The 18,902-nt window shown below is 45.7% G+C and overlaps 2 protein-coding genes and 1 long non-coding RNA gene across 4 annotated transcripts in view; 1 reads left to right on the top strand and 2 right to left on the bottom strand.

Moving 5' to 3' along the window:
• CFB (complement factor B) overlaps positions 1–8,591 on the bottom strand; it is a 40,099-nt gene extending 31,508 nt beyond the window's left edge. The window contains exon 1 of the mRNA XM_081182130.1: positions 8,369–8,591. Within this exon, the coding sequence (XP_081038256.1) occupies positions 8,369–8,429 (61 nt within the window). The 5' untranslated portion in view covers positions 8,430–8,591. The remainder of the gene's footprint in view (positions 1–8,368) is intronic.
• LOC308581302 overlaps positions 7,468–18,902 on the top strand; it is a 72,626-nt gene continuing 61,191 nt past the window's right edge. The window contains exon 1 of one of the 2 annotated variants that reach the window (XR_014004948.1): positions 7,468–7,998. This is a non-coding gene — a long non-coding RNA (uncharacterized lncRNA). Of the gene's footprint in view, positions 8,016–18,902 lie in introns of both variants that reach the window. The other variant, XR_014004949.1, reaches the window with a different exon arrangement.
• Positions 16,209–18,902, bottom strand: part of C2 (complement C2) — a 40,795-nt gene continuing 38,101 nt past the window's right edge. Inside the window, exons 18-19 of the mRNA XM_081180602.1 lie at positions 17,609–17,658; positions 16,209–16,496 (exon numbers count right to left, since the gene is read on the bottom strand). Of these exons, the coding sequence (XP_081036728.1) occupies positions 16,296–16,496; positions 17,609–17,658 (251 nt within the window). The 3' untranslated portion in view covers positions 16,209–16,295. The remainder of the gene's footprint in view (positions 16,497–17,608; positions 17,659–18,902) is intronic.

Below are 18,902 nucleotides of genomic sequence, written 5' to 3'. Positions count from 1 at the left end.
AGTTAAAGTTTGCTGCGCTTCAGGAAAGAGACTGTGCGTTAGACCAGCAGGAGAAGGTGGCTATCATTTTGAGTTCTCTCCCGGAAAGCTGGGATAATCTAGTTTTGTCTCTAGAAGGCATACAGGAGCGTGATTTATCAGTCAGTTACGTTACTGGGCGTTTGATTGAAGAATGGCAGAAGAGGCAAGAAAGGTCGGTGGCTGCAGAGGCTTCTACAGGTGGGCGGTTTGGAAGGAGTTTTCATGCCGTGCCAGAGGTGAAGCAAAAGCAGCGTACCGGTGAGGAGTCAGCGTTTGCTGTTAGGCGTTGTTTCCGATGTGGGTCTTCAGCGCATCTAAAACGACAATGTCCGGAGTTGGTCAAGTCTCAGTTGCCGGTGCAGGAGCAGAGACGAGATCAGCAGCAGCAGCAGCGTAAAAAGAAGTTCTTCAAACAAAAACAGTCGGCTCAGCTGGTGACCGGCGAGGTCAAGATTGCTGATGAGAAACAAGCGGTCTGGGTGGTCGATTCGGGAGCGTCTCGCCACATCGTGAATTCAGATGAATTGTTTGTTTCCAAGAACTCAGCACAGCGCAGCCAGGTGGCTCTAGCAGACGGAAGTACTTCCGAAGTGATTTCGGGGGGTGCAGTTTTTGTTCCTTGTCTTCGTGAATGCCTGCAAAATGTACTTTGTGTGCCGTCATTAAGGAGCAATCTGATGTCTGTAGATTGTTTGCTAAAAGCTGGGTTTAAAGTGTATTTTGAAGGAGACAGTTGCATTATTAAGAAGGCTGGTGAGATTTTAGGCACTGCTAAGTCAGAGGGAGGCTTGTTTTGGCTTAAAGCAGGATCTCAAGTTGCAGCAGTAGTCAGTAAATCTCAGCCTGCAGTGAGTAACAAAGCTATACATGACAACTGTGTGCACTTATTGCATAGGAAAATGGGGCATGCTTGCTGGAAAAGTGTACTAAAAATGTCTGAATTAGCTGATGGGGGTAATTTAAAGAGTTGTAACAAGTACCTTGATTGTAATGTCTGTAAAAAGGTTAAAACCCACAGAGTCTCTTACCCCAGAAGTGACAGAGTTAGTGAGTCACCGCTACAGCTGGTTCACATGGACGTAATTGGTCCATTTGCTGTAAGCAGGGGTGGATCGCGCTTTTCACTAACAATTGTGGATGACGCCACACGTTATTCTTGGGTTTTTCCCATGAAGAATAAGGGTGACGTGTTCACTAAGTTTAAAGGCTGGGTGGCATCTGTGGAAAGATTTCTGTCCATTAAGCTCAGAAGGATACAGACGGACAGAGGTGGCGAATTTATGTCAAATGCCTTTAGAGATTGGTTACAAAAGCGTGGCATTGGGCATAGAAAAACGAACGTTTTTTCCCCAGAGGAGAATGGCGTTGCAGAGCGAAAAAACAGATCTTTACAAGATATGATGTTTGCCATGCTTGCTGATGCTGATTTGCCCATGTCTTATTGGGGGGAGAGCATGCTCACCGCGTGTTATCTCCAAAATAGGCTCTTTCATCAAACAATAGGTACAACCCCGTACTTTAAATTGTTTCAGAAAAAACCTAAAATTGACCATTTGCATGTGTTTGGATCAAAAGCCTGGGTATTAATTCCGAAACAAATGAGAAAGAAGGGAGATCCTAAGACCAAACAGTTAGTGTTTGTGGGTTACCAGGAGCTGGGAAAAGGTTTCCGTTTTGCTGAAGGGACGAATGGCATTGTGATCTCCAGGAATGCCAGTTTTTGTGAACATAGTGGCTGGGAGAGACTACATGCCAATACTGAGGTTTGGTTTGAACCTTCCCAGGAGCTTCATGACTCTGAAGGTAGACACAGAGAATCAGAGTCTGAGGGGGAGGAAAGTTCAGACAAGAGCTCTCAAGAAAGTGGAGTTAGCCAAAGACCAGTTGCTAAGCAACAAAAGAGAGGTCGTAGTTCTGAGGAGGAAAGTGGGTCAGAAGAAAAATTTTCTCCCAGAAGATCTAAAAGACAAAACAAAGGAGTGCCTCCAGTGCGTTTTTCCCCAGATACTGCAAATGTGTTTAGTGTAATTGCAGAACCCAAGAGTTTTCAGGAGGTGTTAAAGTTACCAAAAGAGGAGGCAGAGCTCTGGAAACAGGCAATGGAGGAAGAGATGTCCTCTCTGAATGAGCACAAGGTTTTTACACCAGTAGCAGCGCCTGAGGGGGCAAAGATTGTAGGCTGCAGGTGGGTGTACAAAAGACTTAGGCCCGGTTAGGACATATCTAGGGTTGGAAGTGTGCTGGGCCCAAGATGGCAGCTGCCTAATTAGTCAGCAGAACAAAGTTAAACAACTACTGACTACATACAGGATGCAGGATTGCAAAGGGGCAGCGGTGCCTATGGATCCAGGTTTCATAAAAACACTTCACATAGATGAGAGTCCTGAATTTGAACACCCTGATGTATATCACTCTGTAATTGGAAGTTTATTGTATATAGCACAGTGGTCCAGACCTGATATTAGCTATGCAGTAGGCATATTAAGTAGATTGGTCTCAAAACCCACACTAAATGCCTGGAAAGGGGTAAAACAAGTTCTGAGGTATCTCAAACAGACAATTGGCTATATGTTACAATTAAATTCTTCCGAGGACGAAATGTTGAGTTGCTACTGTGATAGTGACTGGGGAAATTTGCCAGATAGAAAATCTGTCACAGGACTAGTCATAATGGTCGGTGGAGCTTTAATCAGCTGGCGGTCACGCAAGCAAGACGTTGTAAGTGTGTCATCAACGGAATCAGAGTATGCCGCATTGAGTGAATTGTGCAACGAGGTGGTTTATTTCAAGCATTTGTTAACAGATTTAAATGTAAATTGTGGAGAACCAGTACAAGTTTACATTGATAATCAAGCTTGTATAACCTTAAGTAAAACAGAGGGTTTCAAATCGCGTTCCAAACATATCTCTGTAAAATACCAAAATGTACGTTGCTGTGTACAAGACAATGTAATCACCTGTACTTATGTGTCAAGTGAAGAAAATGTAGCAGATGTGTTAACTAAACCATTGGCAAAGGTAAAGAACAAGCGAATGTGCAAGGGTTTAGGTTTGCTGGAAAAATGATCTCCTACATAGGTGTATTTGGAGTTAATTGTTCAGCAGAATCTGTGAGGGGGTGTTCAGTTTCTGTTAATTGGTTCTCGTGGGAAACTTGCAGATTCTAGCTTCACCAATTAACTCCAGCTGGTGTCAATTTACTCTTGGCAGAAAGCCCAGGTCTGCTTGACCTAGAAACTACTCACTCTGATTGGTTAACGAGCAGCACTCAACTCTGTTATCTAGGGATTGCTAGCACAGTTTGGTGTGAGGTGTGTTAGGAGTTAGAAGTGCTGTGTATGGTTTTGAGAGAGAGAAAGAGAGGGTTTATTTTGCTTTTATTTGTATGCAGAAACTCTGCTGGTTTTATTTTTCCCTTTTAATAAATCCTGTAAATAGTTATTCTGAGTCTAGCTGACTAGTCATTACTGCCGCAACTAGCTTCCTCGCTGTGCAGGAAAACTCTGCTACGTTTGGGCTAAAGCCAGTAGGGCTATGCCTGACACTCCAAAGTTCCATGAAAAGCAAGTTGCAATGTGGTTCTTTAGCAAGGCCAAAGGCTCTGAGAAAGGCCTGAGAAGACAATGGGCTCTGTTCTCTACCTTGTTGCAATCTTTTTTTTTAGTTACAGCAAGCGCAGAATGCTTAGCTAATGCATTTTGTCTTAGAGGAAAATGCAGTTTTTAAAATGCTCGAGGCGAGGCTTTTGAGGCCTGGCTGGGGGGGAATTCACAGACAGTTTTAGTGCTTTTGGGGGGGGGTAACCCTAACTGTACCCCTTCATTATCTGCCATTATTTTACTTCTGGGGTTGCTATAACAACAACAACAACAACAATTTATTATTTATACCCCACCCATCTGGCTGGGTTTCCCCAGCCACTCTGGGTGGCTCCCAACAGAATATTACCATAATTTTCGCTCCAAAACACGCACTTTTTTGCTCCTAGAAAGTAAGGGAAAATGCCTGTGCGTGTTACGGAGCGAATGCACGGATCGGATCCATGGCTGCCGTCAGTCAAGCAAAGCGGGAGCAGTTTACACGCTCTATGAGGCTCTCGCTTTGCTTGCTTTAAAGCGACCTGGAGCCGGGGAGGAGGGAGGGAAGGAGAGCCATGGCAGCAAAGCGGACACGGAGGAGGGACAGACCCTAGCAAAGGTCTGCGCTCTCTCTAAACAGAGCAATGAGGCTGCAGAGGGACAGCAGGAAAGATAAAATTTAAGCAACCAGCAGCAAAATAAAACCAACCTCTATCTCTGAGCCACACAGTGAAAACCAGGAAGTAAAAAAAAAAAAGGCTGGGGATGAGGGAGAAAACTTCGCAAATCCCCCGCCTCAGCTGATCCGCAGCTTGTTTTCAGGCAGGATAGATTTGAGCATTGTCTGGGTCCTAGTGCCCCTATCTCTTTTTTGTGCTCCATTCTATTGCTGCTGGTGGCTGCTTATCACTGAGGCTGCAAGGAGGAGCGCTTTTACACAGCTAATGGCGAATCCCCTGCAATCCAAGTCCTCCTCACTTGCTCAAATCTATCCTGCCTCAAAACAAGCAATGGAAGGAAGAGGCTGCAAACTGTTAAATGGAAAAAAACCCAGGCACAGGGGAAATACCTTAAGTATACCTTTAAAGCAACAGTGCTCTTCCCCTCCCTCCTCCCCGCTCAGCTCCCCGAAAAGCTCCTTCTCCACACCCCCCACGCTGCTCCTTGTCCCTTGAGTGGTTTTCCTTCCCTCCCGACTTAAAACGTGGTTACAAAGCACGGATCCACATGGATCCTCAGGATTTTTGCACTGGGTCACCCCAAATTCACCATCAGATCACATGTCTGTGGCCACAGCATGAACCACAAAAACCATACATCCACTGTTTCATTTAGAATATTTTTTTCTTGTTTTCCTCCTCTAAAAACTACGTGCGTGTTATGGTTGGGAGCGTGTTATAGAGCGAAAAATACGGTAACTATAATAATAATAATAATAACAACAACAACAACAACAACAACAACAACAACAACAACAACAACAACAACATGACGACAACAACAACAACAATTTATTATTTATACCCCGCCCATCTGGGTGGGTTTCCCCAGCCACTCTGGGTGGCTCCCAACAGAATAATAATAATAATAATAATAATAATAATAATAATAATAATAATATGATAAAACACCAGACATTAAAAGCCTCCCTAATAAGGGCTGCCTTCAGATGTCTTCTAAAAGTCAGATAGATATTTATTTCCTTGATATCTGGTGGGAGGGCGTTCCACAAGGCGGGCGCCACTACCGAGAAGGCCCTCCGTCTGCTTCCCTGTAACCTTACTTCTCACAGTGAGGGAACTGCCAGAAGGCCCTCGGCGCTGGACCTCAGTATCCGGGCAGAACGATGGGGGTATACTGGGCTGAGGCCATTTAGGGCTTTAAAGGTAAGCACCAACACTTTGAATTGTGCTGGGAAACATACTGGGAGCCAACCTGGTGCCCTTGAGGTTTTCCCCTGGTGCCCACAAAAGCTTTGGAGCTACACACATAGTTGCTGCCTCCATCTGGAAATATATAATCATCAACTTTCTCACCAGTTTAGAAGACACCATAAATGAAATGGAAATATAAGAGGTGGCAGCTTTTTAGATCAATCAGTCAGTCAGGATCTTGCCCTTCCCAAATCTGAATTCACCATTCTGCTATCTACCGAACGCAAGCACACACACACAAAGACTCAGATGGTGCAATGTTGATTTATTCTTCTCGTTGGGAAATTCGCAAGAATCGCAAGAGCTCCACTTTTGGTCTCTGACTGTACAGCTTAGTGTATTTAGTATAATGGCTAATCCAAGACTCTGTTTATACAGACACATTTCCTGAAGTAAGTTATCTCACCCCCAAGCCGAAACAAATCCCCTCGGAACTACCTTCTCTATTTTAAAATTGTAAAGCCAAAAAAAGAAACATAGACTCCAACCTGGTTTTTATGGCGTTTGTAACCCTGTGGCTAAACTGCACCACTCCAGAATCCATGTGCACAGATAAGTAGCGTAACAGCAAAGAGCCTCAGCTAGAACCCCTCTCCCTGACATCTTGTATTTTCCACGGAGGGAATTGCATTTATGGGAGAGTATTCAAGCATCTGGGATGCGGGTGGCGCTGTGGGTTAAACCACAGAGCCTAGGACTTGCCGATCAGAAGGTCGGCGGTTCGAATCCCCACAACGGGGTGAGCTCCCGTTGCTCGGTCCCTGCTCCTGCCAACCTAGCAGTTCGAAAGCACGTCAAAGTGCAAGTAGATAAATAGGTACTGCTCCGGCGGGAAGGTAAACGGCGTTTCCGTGTGCTGCTCTGGTTCACCAGAAGCGGCTTAGTCATGCTGGCCACATGACCCGGAAGCTGTACGCCGGCTCCCTTGGCCAATAAAGCAAGGTGAGCGCCGCAACCCCAGAGTCGGTCACGACTGGACCTAATGGTCAGGGGTCCCTTTACCTATTCAAGCATCTAAGCCTCCACTTGCAATCTGAAGTGCTGTGGCCACATATAAGTTTATCACCTCAATGAGAACTAGTCTCGTTATGCCCCAGCAGAAAGGAAGCCTGCCCTGAACCACAACATAAGACAAAACATAACAATATTAGGGAAGCTTTGCTGGATCAAACCAGTGGCCCATCTGGTCCAGCCTCCTGTTCTCACAGTGACCAACCAGCTTCTTCTGGGAAGCCTACAAGCAGGTCCCGAGTTCAAGAGCTCCTCTTTCCATGTGATTCAACTGCTATTCAACAGAGGTAGAACATAGCCATTGTGGCTAGGAAGCCATTGGTAACCTGATCCTCTATGAATTTTTGGTAAAGCTGCTGCAAAAGCTACAAAAATCGTACGCCAAAAGCACTTTGATGCAGGAATAATTAAACTACAACTGACAACGCGTGTCAAATGTGCACGGAGTACAAACCTCCCCAGGACACAGACACATAAATCAGGCAGGTATTTTATCATCCCAGACAGGTGGGTTACGTTCCAAGTTTCTACACCCAAATGCTCCCCTGCAGGAATTTTGTAACATTTGAAGTGGCTCTGAGGCATGAGTGGAGCTAAAATGTACGCTTGCAGATTTCCTGCTTTTCCAATTTTGCCCTTCAAAATTAAGTGTGAAGCTTTGGATTCAAATTTCAAAAATAAAAACAGGCTTAATACATGCAAAATCTGAGCGTTCCATCCAACAACCCCTTGATTATTTTGCCGAGCTTCATATGTGAAATCAGACAAATTGCTGGATAATGAGTAGCATTGCACACCACCTACCAAATGCTCCCAGAGACTCAATAGCTGTCTATCAAATACTTTCAAAAATCACATAAATTGTCGACATTGGGGAAATGAGTATTCAGAAAATATCTGGCAAATATTTAGCATTTAACATTCATCATAGGATTTCAAAAAGGGCTTTGAATTCTTTTCAGCTGCTCTGCATCAAAGCAAATATCCTGAATGAATTATCCTGAATGGCATTATCTCAAAGAGAAATTTCCAGGTAAGAGGATCAGTGTTAGTCTGTAGCAGCAAAACCAACATATAAACACATTTCTCTATGACGATGTCCCGAAGTTTTGAGTACTAAAGTCCATCTCACCAGCTGCATCTGACAAAGTGTGTTTAGTCCACCAAAGCTTCTGTTATGATTTTTTTTTTCATAGTCCCCATGAAAATTGATCAGCATTTTAATCCATCTCTCTCACGTTTTCTGTGCACACCATTTTACAAATCAGTTATCCCTGACTTAATGCATTTTTGTATATAGTGGTACCTCAGGTTACATACGCTTCAGGTTACAGACTCCACTAACCCAGAAATAGTGCTTCAGGTTAAGAAATTTGCTTCAGGATGAGAACAGAAATCGTGCTCTGGTGGCGCGGTGGCAGCAGGAGGCCCCATTAGCTAAAGTGGTGCTTCAGGTTAAGAACAGTTTCAGGTTAAGTACGGCCCTCCAGAACGAATTAAGTACTTAACCTGAGGTACCACTGTAGTCACATTTTACACTGCAAAATTTTGAGAAGCGCAATTCTGAAGGATGGCTGTGTTTCTAGTTGCGTATTCAGAAACTGTGAATTAGGTAGGCTTGCCTTTAAATGATGACTCAATCAAATACCCCCCCCCCAATTCTTAACCATCGTAAATAAATACATGTGTTAGTCTTTAAGGTGCCACAGGTCTCTTGGTTGAGGCTGAAGGAGTTCTGGCCTCAAGGCACCACTGACTACAATTAGGCACTGTGTGAAATTCACAGCTCTCATAAGCAATTTGTGCCTGGCTGTGACAGCTTACCTGTATAAAATGCCCCGAGGGCAATGAGAATGCAGAACAGCTGGTCCAAAAATAGCTGCATTTCTGGTTCTCCCTGGTCTGTTGCCTTTCTGAGTCCTAGCAGCTTCTGTTTGGGCAGCACCGCTGCAGTCCAGCTACTTGTGAAATTTTAGGCGATCCGCTCCACTTGCTAGATGCTGGTCTCTAGCCCCACCCCGAGAAAGCAGCTGAGTTTGGGGAAATGGCAAAGTCCATGAAGCAACTCCAAGGCGATGGGTGGGGGTGGGGAGAAGCAAGAATATATTGTGGCTGCAGGTGGACAGGAATCCAGATGGGGGAAACCCAGAATCATCTTGAAGCCAGGAAAGGAATAAAGCCAACTGGGGGAATTCCCAGCTTGAACACATAGGAGACTTTCGGAATGTGGACATTCCAGGGGATTACTCGGGGGCTGGAGTTAGGCCAGATCCCCAAAATTGCTAGGCGATGAGATTTCCCCCCACAGCCATGATCCAATTCCTGCTCCTCCCCCTGTATTTGCATTTTCAGACACTGCAATATTTACCCACTTCTAAACTTCCTCGTTTTTTTGGCGCAAAAGAATGGGAAAAGATTGCTAAAGAGGCCTATCTCTGTTAAGCGACTGCATACAGGATGTGGGCAGCGATGGGTGTGGAGTTTCGATTCTTACGAATCAGGGTAAATATGTAACTCCCAGATTTCTGCTAGGGTTGCCAGGTGGCCACAAGAAAAGGGGAAATATAGTCTGACCTGCTCCAGGTCAGAAATGAATAGAATGTTGTTGTTTAGTCGTTTAGTCGTGTCCGACTCGTGACCCCATGAACCAGAGCACGCCAGGCACTTCTGTCTTCCACTGCTCCCGCAGTTTGGTCAAACTCATGCTGGTAGCTTCGAGAACACTGTCCAACCATCTCGTCCTCTGCTGTCCCCTTCTCCTTGTGCCCTCCATCTTTCCCAACATCAGGGTCTTTTCCAGGGAGTCTTTTCTTCTGGCCAAAGTAGTGGAGCCTCAGCTTCAGGATCTGTCCTTCCAGTGAGCACTCAAGGCTGATTTCCTGCAGAATGGATAGGTTTGATCTTGCAGTCCATGGGACTCTCAAGAGTCTCCTCCAGCACGATAATTCAAAAGCATCAATTCTTCGGCATTCAGCCTTCTTTATGGTCCAGCTCTCACTTCCATACATCACTACTGAGAAAACCATAGCTTTAACTATACAGACCTTTTCCGGCAAGCTCATGTCTCTGCTTTTTAGGATGCTTTTCTCCCAAGAAGCAGGCATCTTTTAATTTCGTGGCTTCTGTTACCATCTGGAGTGCTCATGGAGCCCAGGAAAGTAAAATCTCTCACTGCCTCCATTTCTTCCCCTTCTATTTGCCAGGAGGTGATGGGACCAGTGGCCATGATCTTCGTTTTTTTGATGTTGAGCTTATAGCAGGTTAATTAGCAGGCACAGCAGCTCTTCATTGCGTAGAGCAGGGTTTCCTAAACCTGGGTCTCTAGCGGTTTTTTTGGACTACAACTCCCATCATCCTTGTGGTCAGGGATGATGGGAATTGTAGTCCGAAAACAGGTAGAGACCCAAGTTTGGGAAACCCTGGTGTAGAGTGAAATGCTGTCCTTGCTAACTGCTGCACATCAAACCGCTGCTGAAGGTACATAAGAACTTAAGAGGTGCGTCCTGGATCAGGCCATTGACCCACCTAGTCCAGCAACCTATTATTACAGTGGTCAACTAGATACCTCTGAGAAGCCTGCAAGGTGGACCTGGGTGCAATAGCACTGTGGTTCCCAGCAACTGGTATTTCAGAGGCATATTGACTCTGACAGTAGTGGCAGAACATAACCATTGTAGCTAGCAGGTGTTCAGAATCCCAGCCCCACAATCCCTCAAGAATGCTAAAAAGAAATCCTGGTTTCCTGATCCCACCAGTGGGAAACCCACTTCCCTCCTAGAGAATTCAAGCCTCCTTCAATATAGCATTTGATGCCAGATCTACCCACTGCTGTGGGTTAAACCACAGAGCCTAGGGCTTGCCGATCAGAAGGTTGGTGGTTCGAATCCCTGCGACGGAGTGAGCTCCCGTTGCTCGGTCCCTGCTCCTGCCAACCTAGCAAATTGAAAGCACGTCAAAGTGCAAGTAGATAAATAGGTACCACTCCGGCAGGAAGGTAAACGGCGTTTCCGTGCGCTGCTCTGGTTCACCAGAAGCGGCTTAGTCATGCTGGCCACATGACCCGGAAGCTCTACGTCGGCTCCCTTAGCCAATAAAGCGAGATGAGCGCCGCAACCCCAGAATCGTCCACGGCTGGACCTAATGGTCAGGGGTCACTTTACCTTTACCTTATAGAACATGTGAGCTTGTATCCAGTGTTATTCCTACTCAAACCCACTGATACCCAAGTCGTGAAGAAATACCACAATTCAAGAAGGACACTGACAAACTGGAACGTGTCCAGAGGAGGGCAACCAAAATGGTCAAAAGCCTGGAAACGATGCCTTATGAGGAACGGCTAAGGGAGCTGGGCATGTTTAGCCTGGAGAAGAGGAGGTTAAGGGGTGATATGATAGCCATGTTCAAATATATAAAAGGATGTCACATAGAGGAGGGAGAAAGGTTGTTTTCTGCTGCTCCAGAGAAGCGGACACGGACCAATGGAGCCAAACTACAAGAAAGAAGATTCCACCTAAACATTAGGAAGAACTTCCTGACAGTAAGAGCTGTTCGACAGTGGAATTTGCTGCCAAGGAGTGTGGTGGAGTCTCCTACTTTGGAGGTCTTTAAGCAGAGGCTTGACAACCATATGTCAGGAGTGCTCTGATGGTGTTTCCTGCTTGGCAGGGGGTTGGACTCGATGGCCCTTGTGGTCTCTTCCAACTCTATGATTCTATGATTCTATGATTCTACAGAGGGGGCTCTTAAGCAACTTCCTCATCCACAGAAACAGCAACATGTCTCTTATTAAGTAGTGGGTGGACATAGCAGACGACACAGAGATTTCTGCAAATGGTTCTTTATAGTAAGCTGGAACTGAACTGAAAACAGCTCAGCCGGCCTGCTTTTATAGGCAGCCAGCTGTCAACATTGTAACAGCAACACCCCAGGGTTTCCCGCCTAAATTAACTGACATGGACCTGAGTGAAAACTATCTACACGATACTCCAGGTGACCAGGGTGAGAATTTCAATACAGAACACCTCTGCTGCATAACAGGTACTCACTGAGGGCCACCATTTTATGTTATCATCTGCTAGATGCAAGTTATCCTATTTCCCCTCAGAATTTTTACTGGCCACATAGCAGAAGATTATTTATAATGGAAAACATTGCTTGCAGGGGCAGACTTTACCTTGAGATTTTCCCATTATAAATATTATTGTTTCTTTTTTAAAAACAACAACACCTCTCTCATTAAAGAACTTTTCTTACTGCGTGTGTCTTGTTTGTAATTGTTTTGATTCCATGAATTTGTGATGGCAATCAACAATATCTCTAAGAATGAGAGACAGAAGATACGTTGCTCTGTAGCCCTACCACCTTTTAGTGAGGGATGCGGGTGGCGCATAGCTGTCAACTTTCAGATTTGAAAATAAGGGATCAGCAGCCTTGGAAATAAGGAATCTGCAGCCTCACCTGTCCCAGATTGTTAGATATCCCGTAATCTAACAATCCAGGATAGCAGCGGGAAACGGCTCTGGAAGAAGGGAATTTCGTGCAAAAAAGGGAAGGTTGACAGCTATGGGGTGGCGATGTGGTCTACACACCACTGAGCCTCTTGGGCTTGCCGATCAGAAGGTCGGTGGTTCGAATCCTTGCAACGGAGTGAGCTCCCATTGCTCCGTCCCAGCTCCTGTCAACCTAGCAGTTCGAAAGCACTGCAGTGCAAATGGACAAATAGATACCGCCACGGCAGGAAGGTAAACGCCGTTTCCGTGCGCTCTGGTTTCCGTTACGGTGTTCCGTTGCACCAGAAGCGGTTTAGTCCTGCTGGCCACATGACCCGGAAAACTGTCTGTGGACAAACGCCGGCTCCCTCGGCCTGAAAATGAGATGAGCGACGCCACCCCAGTCGCCTTTGACTGGACTTAACTGTCCAGGGGTCCTTTACACCTTTTAGTATCCCGAATATTGCTAGTCTTAGTCGAATATTTGAATATTTGAACAGTGAATATTTGAACAGTGAGGTTAATATTTGAATATTTGAATATGAATATTTGAACAGTGAGGTTAATAACCTTCTGCTATCCCGTGTAGTTTTTGACACACACACACACACACACACACACACACTTTCAAATCCCTCCTACCTGCCACAGCCACATCATCAAAGGAAGGCATTGAAAGATGAGGAAACCTGAAGGGGGAAGGAGGTGGCGCTGTAGTGGGTGGGTGGTGGTGGTGGGGTGTTTCCCAGCACTGGCAAGGTGTTGGGGGTGCTTTACTTCTAAAATGAGAGTCGCCAGGGCTGTAAGTCTGCCATCAAACTATAGCCTCAGGCTTTGAGGGCCTTCAACTCTGATCCCAGCAATGGTTGACATGGCGAATGCTGAGGTGCCCTCACTCTTTTGGTTTCACGTACATTACAGGTGCACCCAAGCACTGAAAGCAGATTCCAAGGCTGCTTTTACACTACAGTGGTACCTCGAGTTAAGTACTTAATTCGTTCCGGAGGTCCGTTCTTAACCTGAAAATGTTCTTAACCTGAAGCACTGCTTTAGCTAATGGGGCCTCCCGCTCCTGCCGCGCCACCGGAGCACGATTTCTGTTCTCATCCTGAAGCAAAGTTTTTAACCTGAAGCACTATTTCTGGGTTAGCAGAGTCTGTAACCTGAAGCGTATGTAACCTGAAGCGTATGTAACCTGAGGTACCACTGTAGTTTGATCTGGAGTTGACACTTAACAAATGGCTCAGTGGTAGACCATCGGCTCTGAATGCAGAATATCCCAATTCAATCCCTGGCATCACTTGGTAGAGTTGGAAAATATTCCCTCACGTCAGTGTAGACAATACTGAGTCGTATGAACCTATGGCCTGACTCTGTATACTCCCTATGCTCCTATGACTGCTTCTGTGTTTTCTGTGATATCCTCCTGTCTGTTTGTTTTTCTCCCGGATCTGCTTTCTGGTGATATTTTTAAAATGTCAATTGCAACTCCAGTGGTTGTTTGCACAGAGTGGCGAGACGTTGTTTTGTTCAGTGGGTAAATCTGAGGCTGATTTCTATATAGCAGAAACTGAGTCTGACAATTAAGTTTTTCACCTTAGCTCATTCTAATGATAATAGTAATAATATATACCGGTATGTATTTAATACCCTGCCCATCTGGTTGGGTGGCACATATAAAATAATAAAATCAAATCAGGTATCAAATCAGCCGGCTGTTCATCTGTGGGCAACAAATCATTGTTGATTTAGGAAATTCTGCAACTACTGCCATGTTAAGTGGGGAATTAGTCCCCCTTCATATAAACGCACAGAAAACCTAGTCTTCAGGCACATAGGAAATAAATTTCTTTTATTTGAATTAAGGTTAATAGCATGAAAACCTTATAAAATACTAGCATTACAATTCTAAAATATTGATTATTGATGCAGAGCTGAGAAACCCCAATTAAGTCAGAATTCCTTGAATCAGCAAGACTAGAACTGGGAACCAAACAAAAGGTATGAGCCCCTCACAATGAAAGAGCAATTGATTTATGTCTATTTCCCCCCCCCCCCTTCAAATGAGTGAAATGTTTCTAACGTTTCTCACTTTTTAAAGAAAAACAAGACCGCATTCCACAAAATATCCAACTTCATTAACGGATTTGAGAAATCAAACAACCAAAATACATTGCAACTATTATTTAAACTCAAACCAAAATAATTTTAGCAACATCTGACAGAACTACATCAAAAACAAACAACTACTATTTTTCTTTAAAGCATGTCTGGGATAGAAGCGACGTGGACATATTATCTAAACCTAAATAATACAGGAAAGTGTTTGGTTCACATTTGAACATACTGAAAGTATCAGTGTGAAAAACAACTTTCGCTGTGAACACGACTTGTTTTACTAAGCTATAAATGTGTTTTTATTAAGACGGGCCACTTCAAGGTTTTATCTTTATAATAAGAGACATAATAAGCATATTATCTCAACATAGCGAATGGGGAGTAGTGATGTACCAGTCTGGTATACAAGGCTGGCCTGTCTCAAAGGAGGTTACGGAAATAGTAATATGCACCCCCCCCCCATATTAACCAGTTTAATTGTGTTGCATTGGGGTAAGGAAAATCGCCTGTTCCAACTGCTCTTGAACAAGCTGAAATGGGTGGAGAAGTGGGAATATTTTCCACAGTGGACTGGCAATGAGAGTTTTCAGAGCTACAATTCCCTTTAATTAAAAGCTCTCTCTTTGCAGATTCAGGCCCTTCTATTGCTTCCTGTAAAGGTAAAGGTAAAGGGACCCCTGACCATTAGGTCCAGTTGTGACCAACTGGCGAACCAGAGCAGCGCACGGAAACGCCGTTTACCTTCCCGCTGGAGCGGTACCTATTTATCTACTTGCACTTTGACGTGCTTTCGAACTGCTAGGTTGGCAGGAGCAGGGACCAAGCAACCGGAGCTCATCCCGTTGCGGGGATTCGAACCGCCGACCTTCTGATCGGCAAGTCCTAGGCTCTGTGGTTTAACCCACAGCACCACCCGTGTCCCTGGGATTGCTTCCTGTGGAACATGGCAATGGAATTACTTACAAATAAACCCTTAATTTATCGATTTATGAACTATGATCTCCTCTCATCTCTTTCTTTTTAGTTGTGCTACAGTGAAATAGTTTTATAATATATAGCCAAATTTTTGCTTTATAAGCAATGAAAGGAGGAAAAATGAGAGGAAGTCAGTAACTGAAGTATGCACAGGAATATGTATTGTGAGAGCAAGAACTGATATCAAGGGACAAATAAGAATCGCTATTCAAGGGACAATAAGCAGGCTCTTCATCAGTAATGACGCTGTCCTGTGCAACAGGAAGCAACAAAAGGGGCAGAACCAACAAGCAGGAAGATTTTAATTCACATTGGAAGGGCTCTTTACTGAGTGAGAATACAGTGGTACCTTGGGTTAAGTACTTAATTCGTTCTGGAGGTCCGTTCTTAACTTGAAACTGTTCTTAACCTGAAGCACCACTTTAGCTAATGGGGCCTCCCGCTGCCGCCACACGATTTCTGTTCTCATCCTGAGGTAAAGTTCTTAACCTGAGGTACTATTTCTGTGTTAGCAGAGTCTGTAACCTGAAGCGTATGTAACCTGAAGCATATGTAACCCGAGGTACCTCTGTAACTTGACTAAACATAAGAGGTGATTTTTACATTGGCAAGGAGCAGGGCTTTTTTCCAGCCAGAACTCAGTTCCAGCACTTCTCTGATGGGCACCATTGCCATTCTAAGAGAACAAGGGAGGTGTTCATGGTGAGTCCCGGCACCTCTTTTTCTAGAAAAATAACACTGGCGAGGAGCATTGCATTAAGTGAAGAATCACTGGTTTAATCTATTTTTAGAAGAATGTGAAATAGCAGTGCCCATGGAATCCACAACTCAAGGCTACAAACTGATCAGCCCTGCCACAAATTACCGTATTTTTTGCACCATAACACTCACTTTTTTCCTCCTAAAAAGTAAGTGGAAATGTCTGTGCGTGTTATGGAGGGAATGCCTACGGGTGGCATGCCTACGGATTTTCCTCCTCTAAAAACTATGTGCGTGTTATGGTCAGGTGCGTGTTATAGAGCGAAAAATACGGTAAGTTCTGATCCCCCAGCCAGGGGCATAAACAACACAAACATACCACACATAATCAAGATAATTTTATAAGAAGCTCCCCAGGGACTGACATCTTAGCAAACACTCCTGGGCAACAGGGAGTTTGTCTTGGTGGCTCATTCCTTCGGGATAAACCTCAAGGATTGGCCCAGGTGTTGCCTCAGCCAGTCCTGCACACCAAAGAGACTAATGTAGAAATCTCGCGGTTTATGGTTCGCAGGAGGGGGATCCCGAACTGTTTCCCGTGTCTCCCCCTCTTTCTTCTTCTTCCTCTTCTTTTCACAAGGGTTATATGTGCCCCAGCTGATCACACCCACCTGATCAGGAGAGGCATGCAAACTGGGTCAAAAGACAGAACGGCAAATATGCAATTCACAGTGGCAAAGATACAAAAGCTTATTGCGAGCCAACACGCTACAGCAGCCCCCTATGAAAGGGGCGGGCAGGAAGTAGGCTGGGATCTATTTCTTGGTAGATCTCTGGATCTTGCTTAAATCAATTGGGGCAGGGCGAAGGGAAAGAGATATCCACTCCACATCCCAGTGGGGAGGAGTTGTGGTGGACCGCGTGGCCACCCACTCCCCACTGGGGGTGGGGGACTTTGTCCCCCGTTGCCTGGGGGATCCCAGCCACGTCAGAGCCCGGGCAGCCAACCCGCTGGCCGGGGGGCGGGGACGTGGCTGGGGTCATTTAAACGGAGGAGCGAGCCAGAGGACTTCCTCTTTGGCTCGCTTCCTCAATCGCCCGCCCTCCCTCCCTATTTTGCAGGTTAGGCACTGGCCTTGCTATGGACTTTGGTTGGTCGCCTTGGTTGTCCGAGGGGCCTGGTAGGAATTTTTCCACTTGGCAAATTGGCACTGGCCACTTGGTTTTCGCCTACCTCGTAGCAATCGTCACAACTTTGTTAGGGTTGCGGTTAGTCATTGTTTGACCTTGTGTGGGGGAGGTGAGGTGTGGCCATCACGTGCCCCTCCATGCTTAAGGGTATTCCGTTAAAGGAACCCGGGGGTGTTGATCTAGTCTGAAGCCCGGCTGGGGGGCTAAGGCCTTGACACGACCCCGACGGGAACACCAGGGGGAGCTTGAGTTGGTTTGCATCGACAGGGCTCCCCCTACCGGTGGCTTACCCTTACTGGACTTCCTGCGCATCGGGCAGGAGTCAGATATAGTCAGGTCCAATCAATGCCTAAGCCAATACTGCTCACTTTCTGTAATTTCAATAAAGTTGTGGCCAAAATTTGCCCAATAACATAAACCTAATATCCGTGTCCTTGTGTGAGTTATTGCCAACGAGGGGGTGGCTGCGGGGTCTTGACATGCAAGTGAAAAGCTTATGTGATGGATTGTGTGTCAGATTTTTAAAACCACACCCCCACACTAGATCTCAAGAAGAACGGCAGGGTCAGGATACATTTAGAGGTTCACTTACTTGGAAGAGTCTCTCCCTCCGTTCCACAAATAATGATCCTCCGGATTCACCTGAAAAAAAGGACGAAAGGATTAAAAGCTGACAGAAGCTCCACTATCTCCAGACAGAAGAGAAAGTTCACATTTCTTCAAATATGGGTTGCCATATTTCACAAAGCCAAAGTTTTAAAAGTTTTGTTAAGCCCCCCCCCCCGAAATGAAGTTTTTGAGCTATTCTTAAGGAAATTTGCCAAAATCCACACTTCCAACACGGGGTGCCATATGTCCAGATTTTCCCAGACATCGAAGCAATTTCTGCCCAGACACTGTCTCCAACAGCCAAATCCCGGCTATGTCTGGGAAATTTTGGACGCATAGCAAGCCTAAAGGACCCCTGACCATTAGGTCCAGTTGTGACTGACTCTGGTGTTGCGGCGCTCATCTCGCTTTATTGGCCGAGGGAGCCGGCATACAGCTTCCGGGTCATATGGCCAGCATGACTAAGCCGCTTCTGGCGAACCAGAGCAGCACACAGAAACGCCATTTACCTCCCCGCCGGAGCGATACCTATTTATCTACTTGCACTTTGACGTGCTTTCGAACTGCTAGGTGGGCAGGAGCAGGGACCGAGCAATGGGAGCTCACCCCATTGCGGGGATTCGAACCGCCGACCTTCTGATTGGCAAGTCCTAGGCTCTGTGGTTTAACTCATAGCGCCACCCGCGTCCCTGGTTGCAACCCTATTCAACCACAAAAACACCACAGACCACCTGAATGAAGCTTGCAGACCACTGGCGGTTCGTGGGATATGATTTGGGAATCTCTGCTTTGAATGGAAGTTGTCACAATGTCAGCTGCTGGATTCTATATTGGAATCCTGTACAGTGGTACCTTGGGTTAAGTACTTAATTCGTTCCGGAGGTCCGTTCTTAACCTGAAACTGTTCTTAACCTGAAACTGTTCTTAACCTGAAGCACCACTTTAGCTAATGGGGTCTCCCACTGCTGCCGCTGCGCCGCAGGAGCACAATTTCTGTTCTCATCCTGAAGCAAAGTTCTTAACCTGAAGCACTCTTTTGGGTTAGTGGCATCTGTAACCTGAAGTGTATGTAACCTGAGGTACCACTGTACTTACGAAGGATGCACATAGCCAAGGTTGCCAGCTTCATTAAGATCAGGGGTGGGGAACCTTTTTTACCCTGAGAGCCACATTCCCTCTTGGACAACCTTTTGGAGGGCCATATACGGGTGGCGCTGAAGGTTAAACCACAGAGCCTAGGACTTGCCACTCAGAAGGTCGGCGGTTCGAATCCCCAC

The sequence above is a fragment of the Podarcis bocagei genome, assembly GCF_964188305.1.
Source record: "Podarcis bocagei genome assembly, chromosome: 2".
NCBI classification, from domain to species: Eukaryota; Metazoa; Chordata; class Lepidosauria; order Squamata; family Lacertidae; genus Podarcis; species Podarcis bocagei.
The sequence above is the reverse complement of the archived record's forward strand: the minus strand, read 5'-3'. Positions and strand labels throughout refer to the sequence as shown.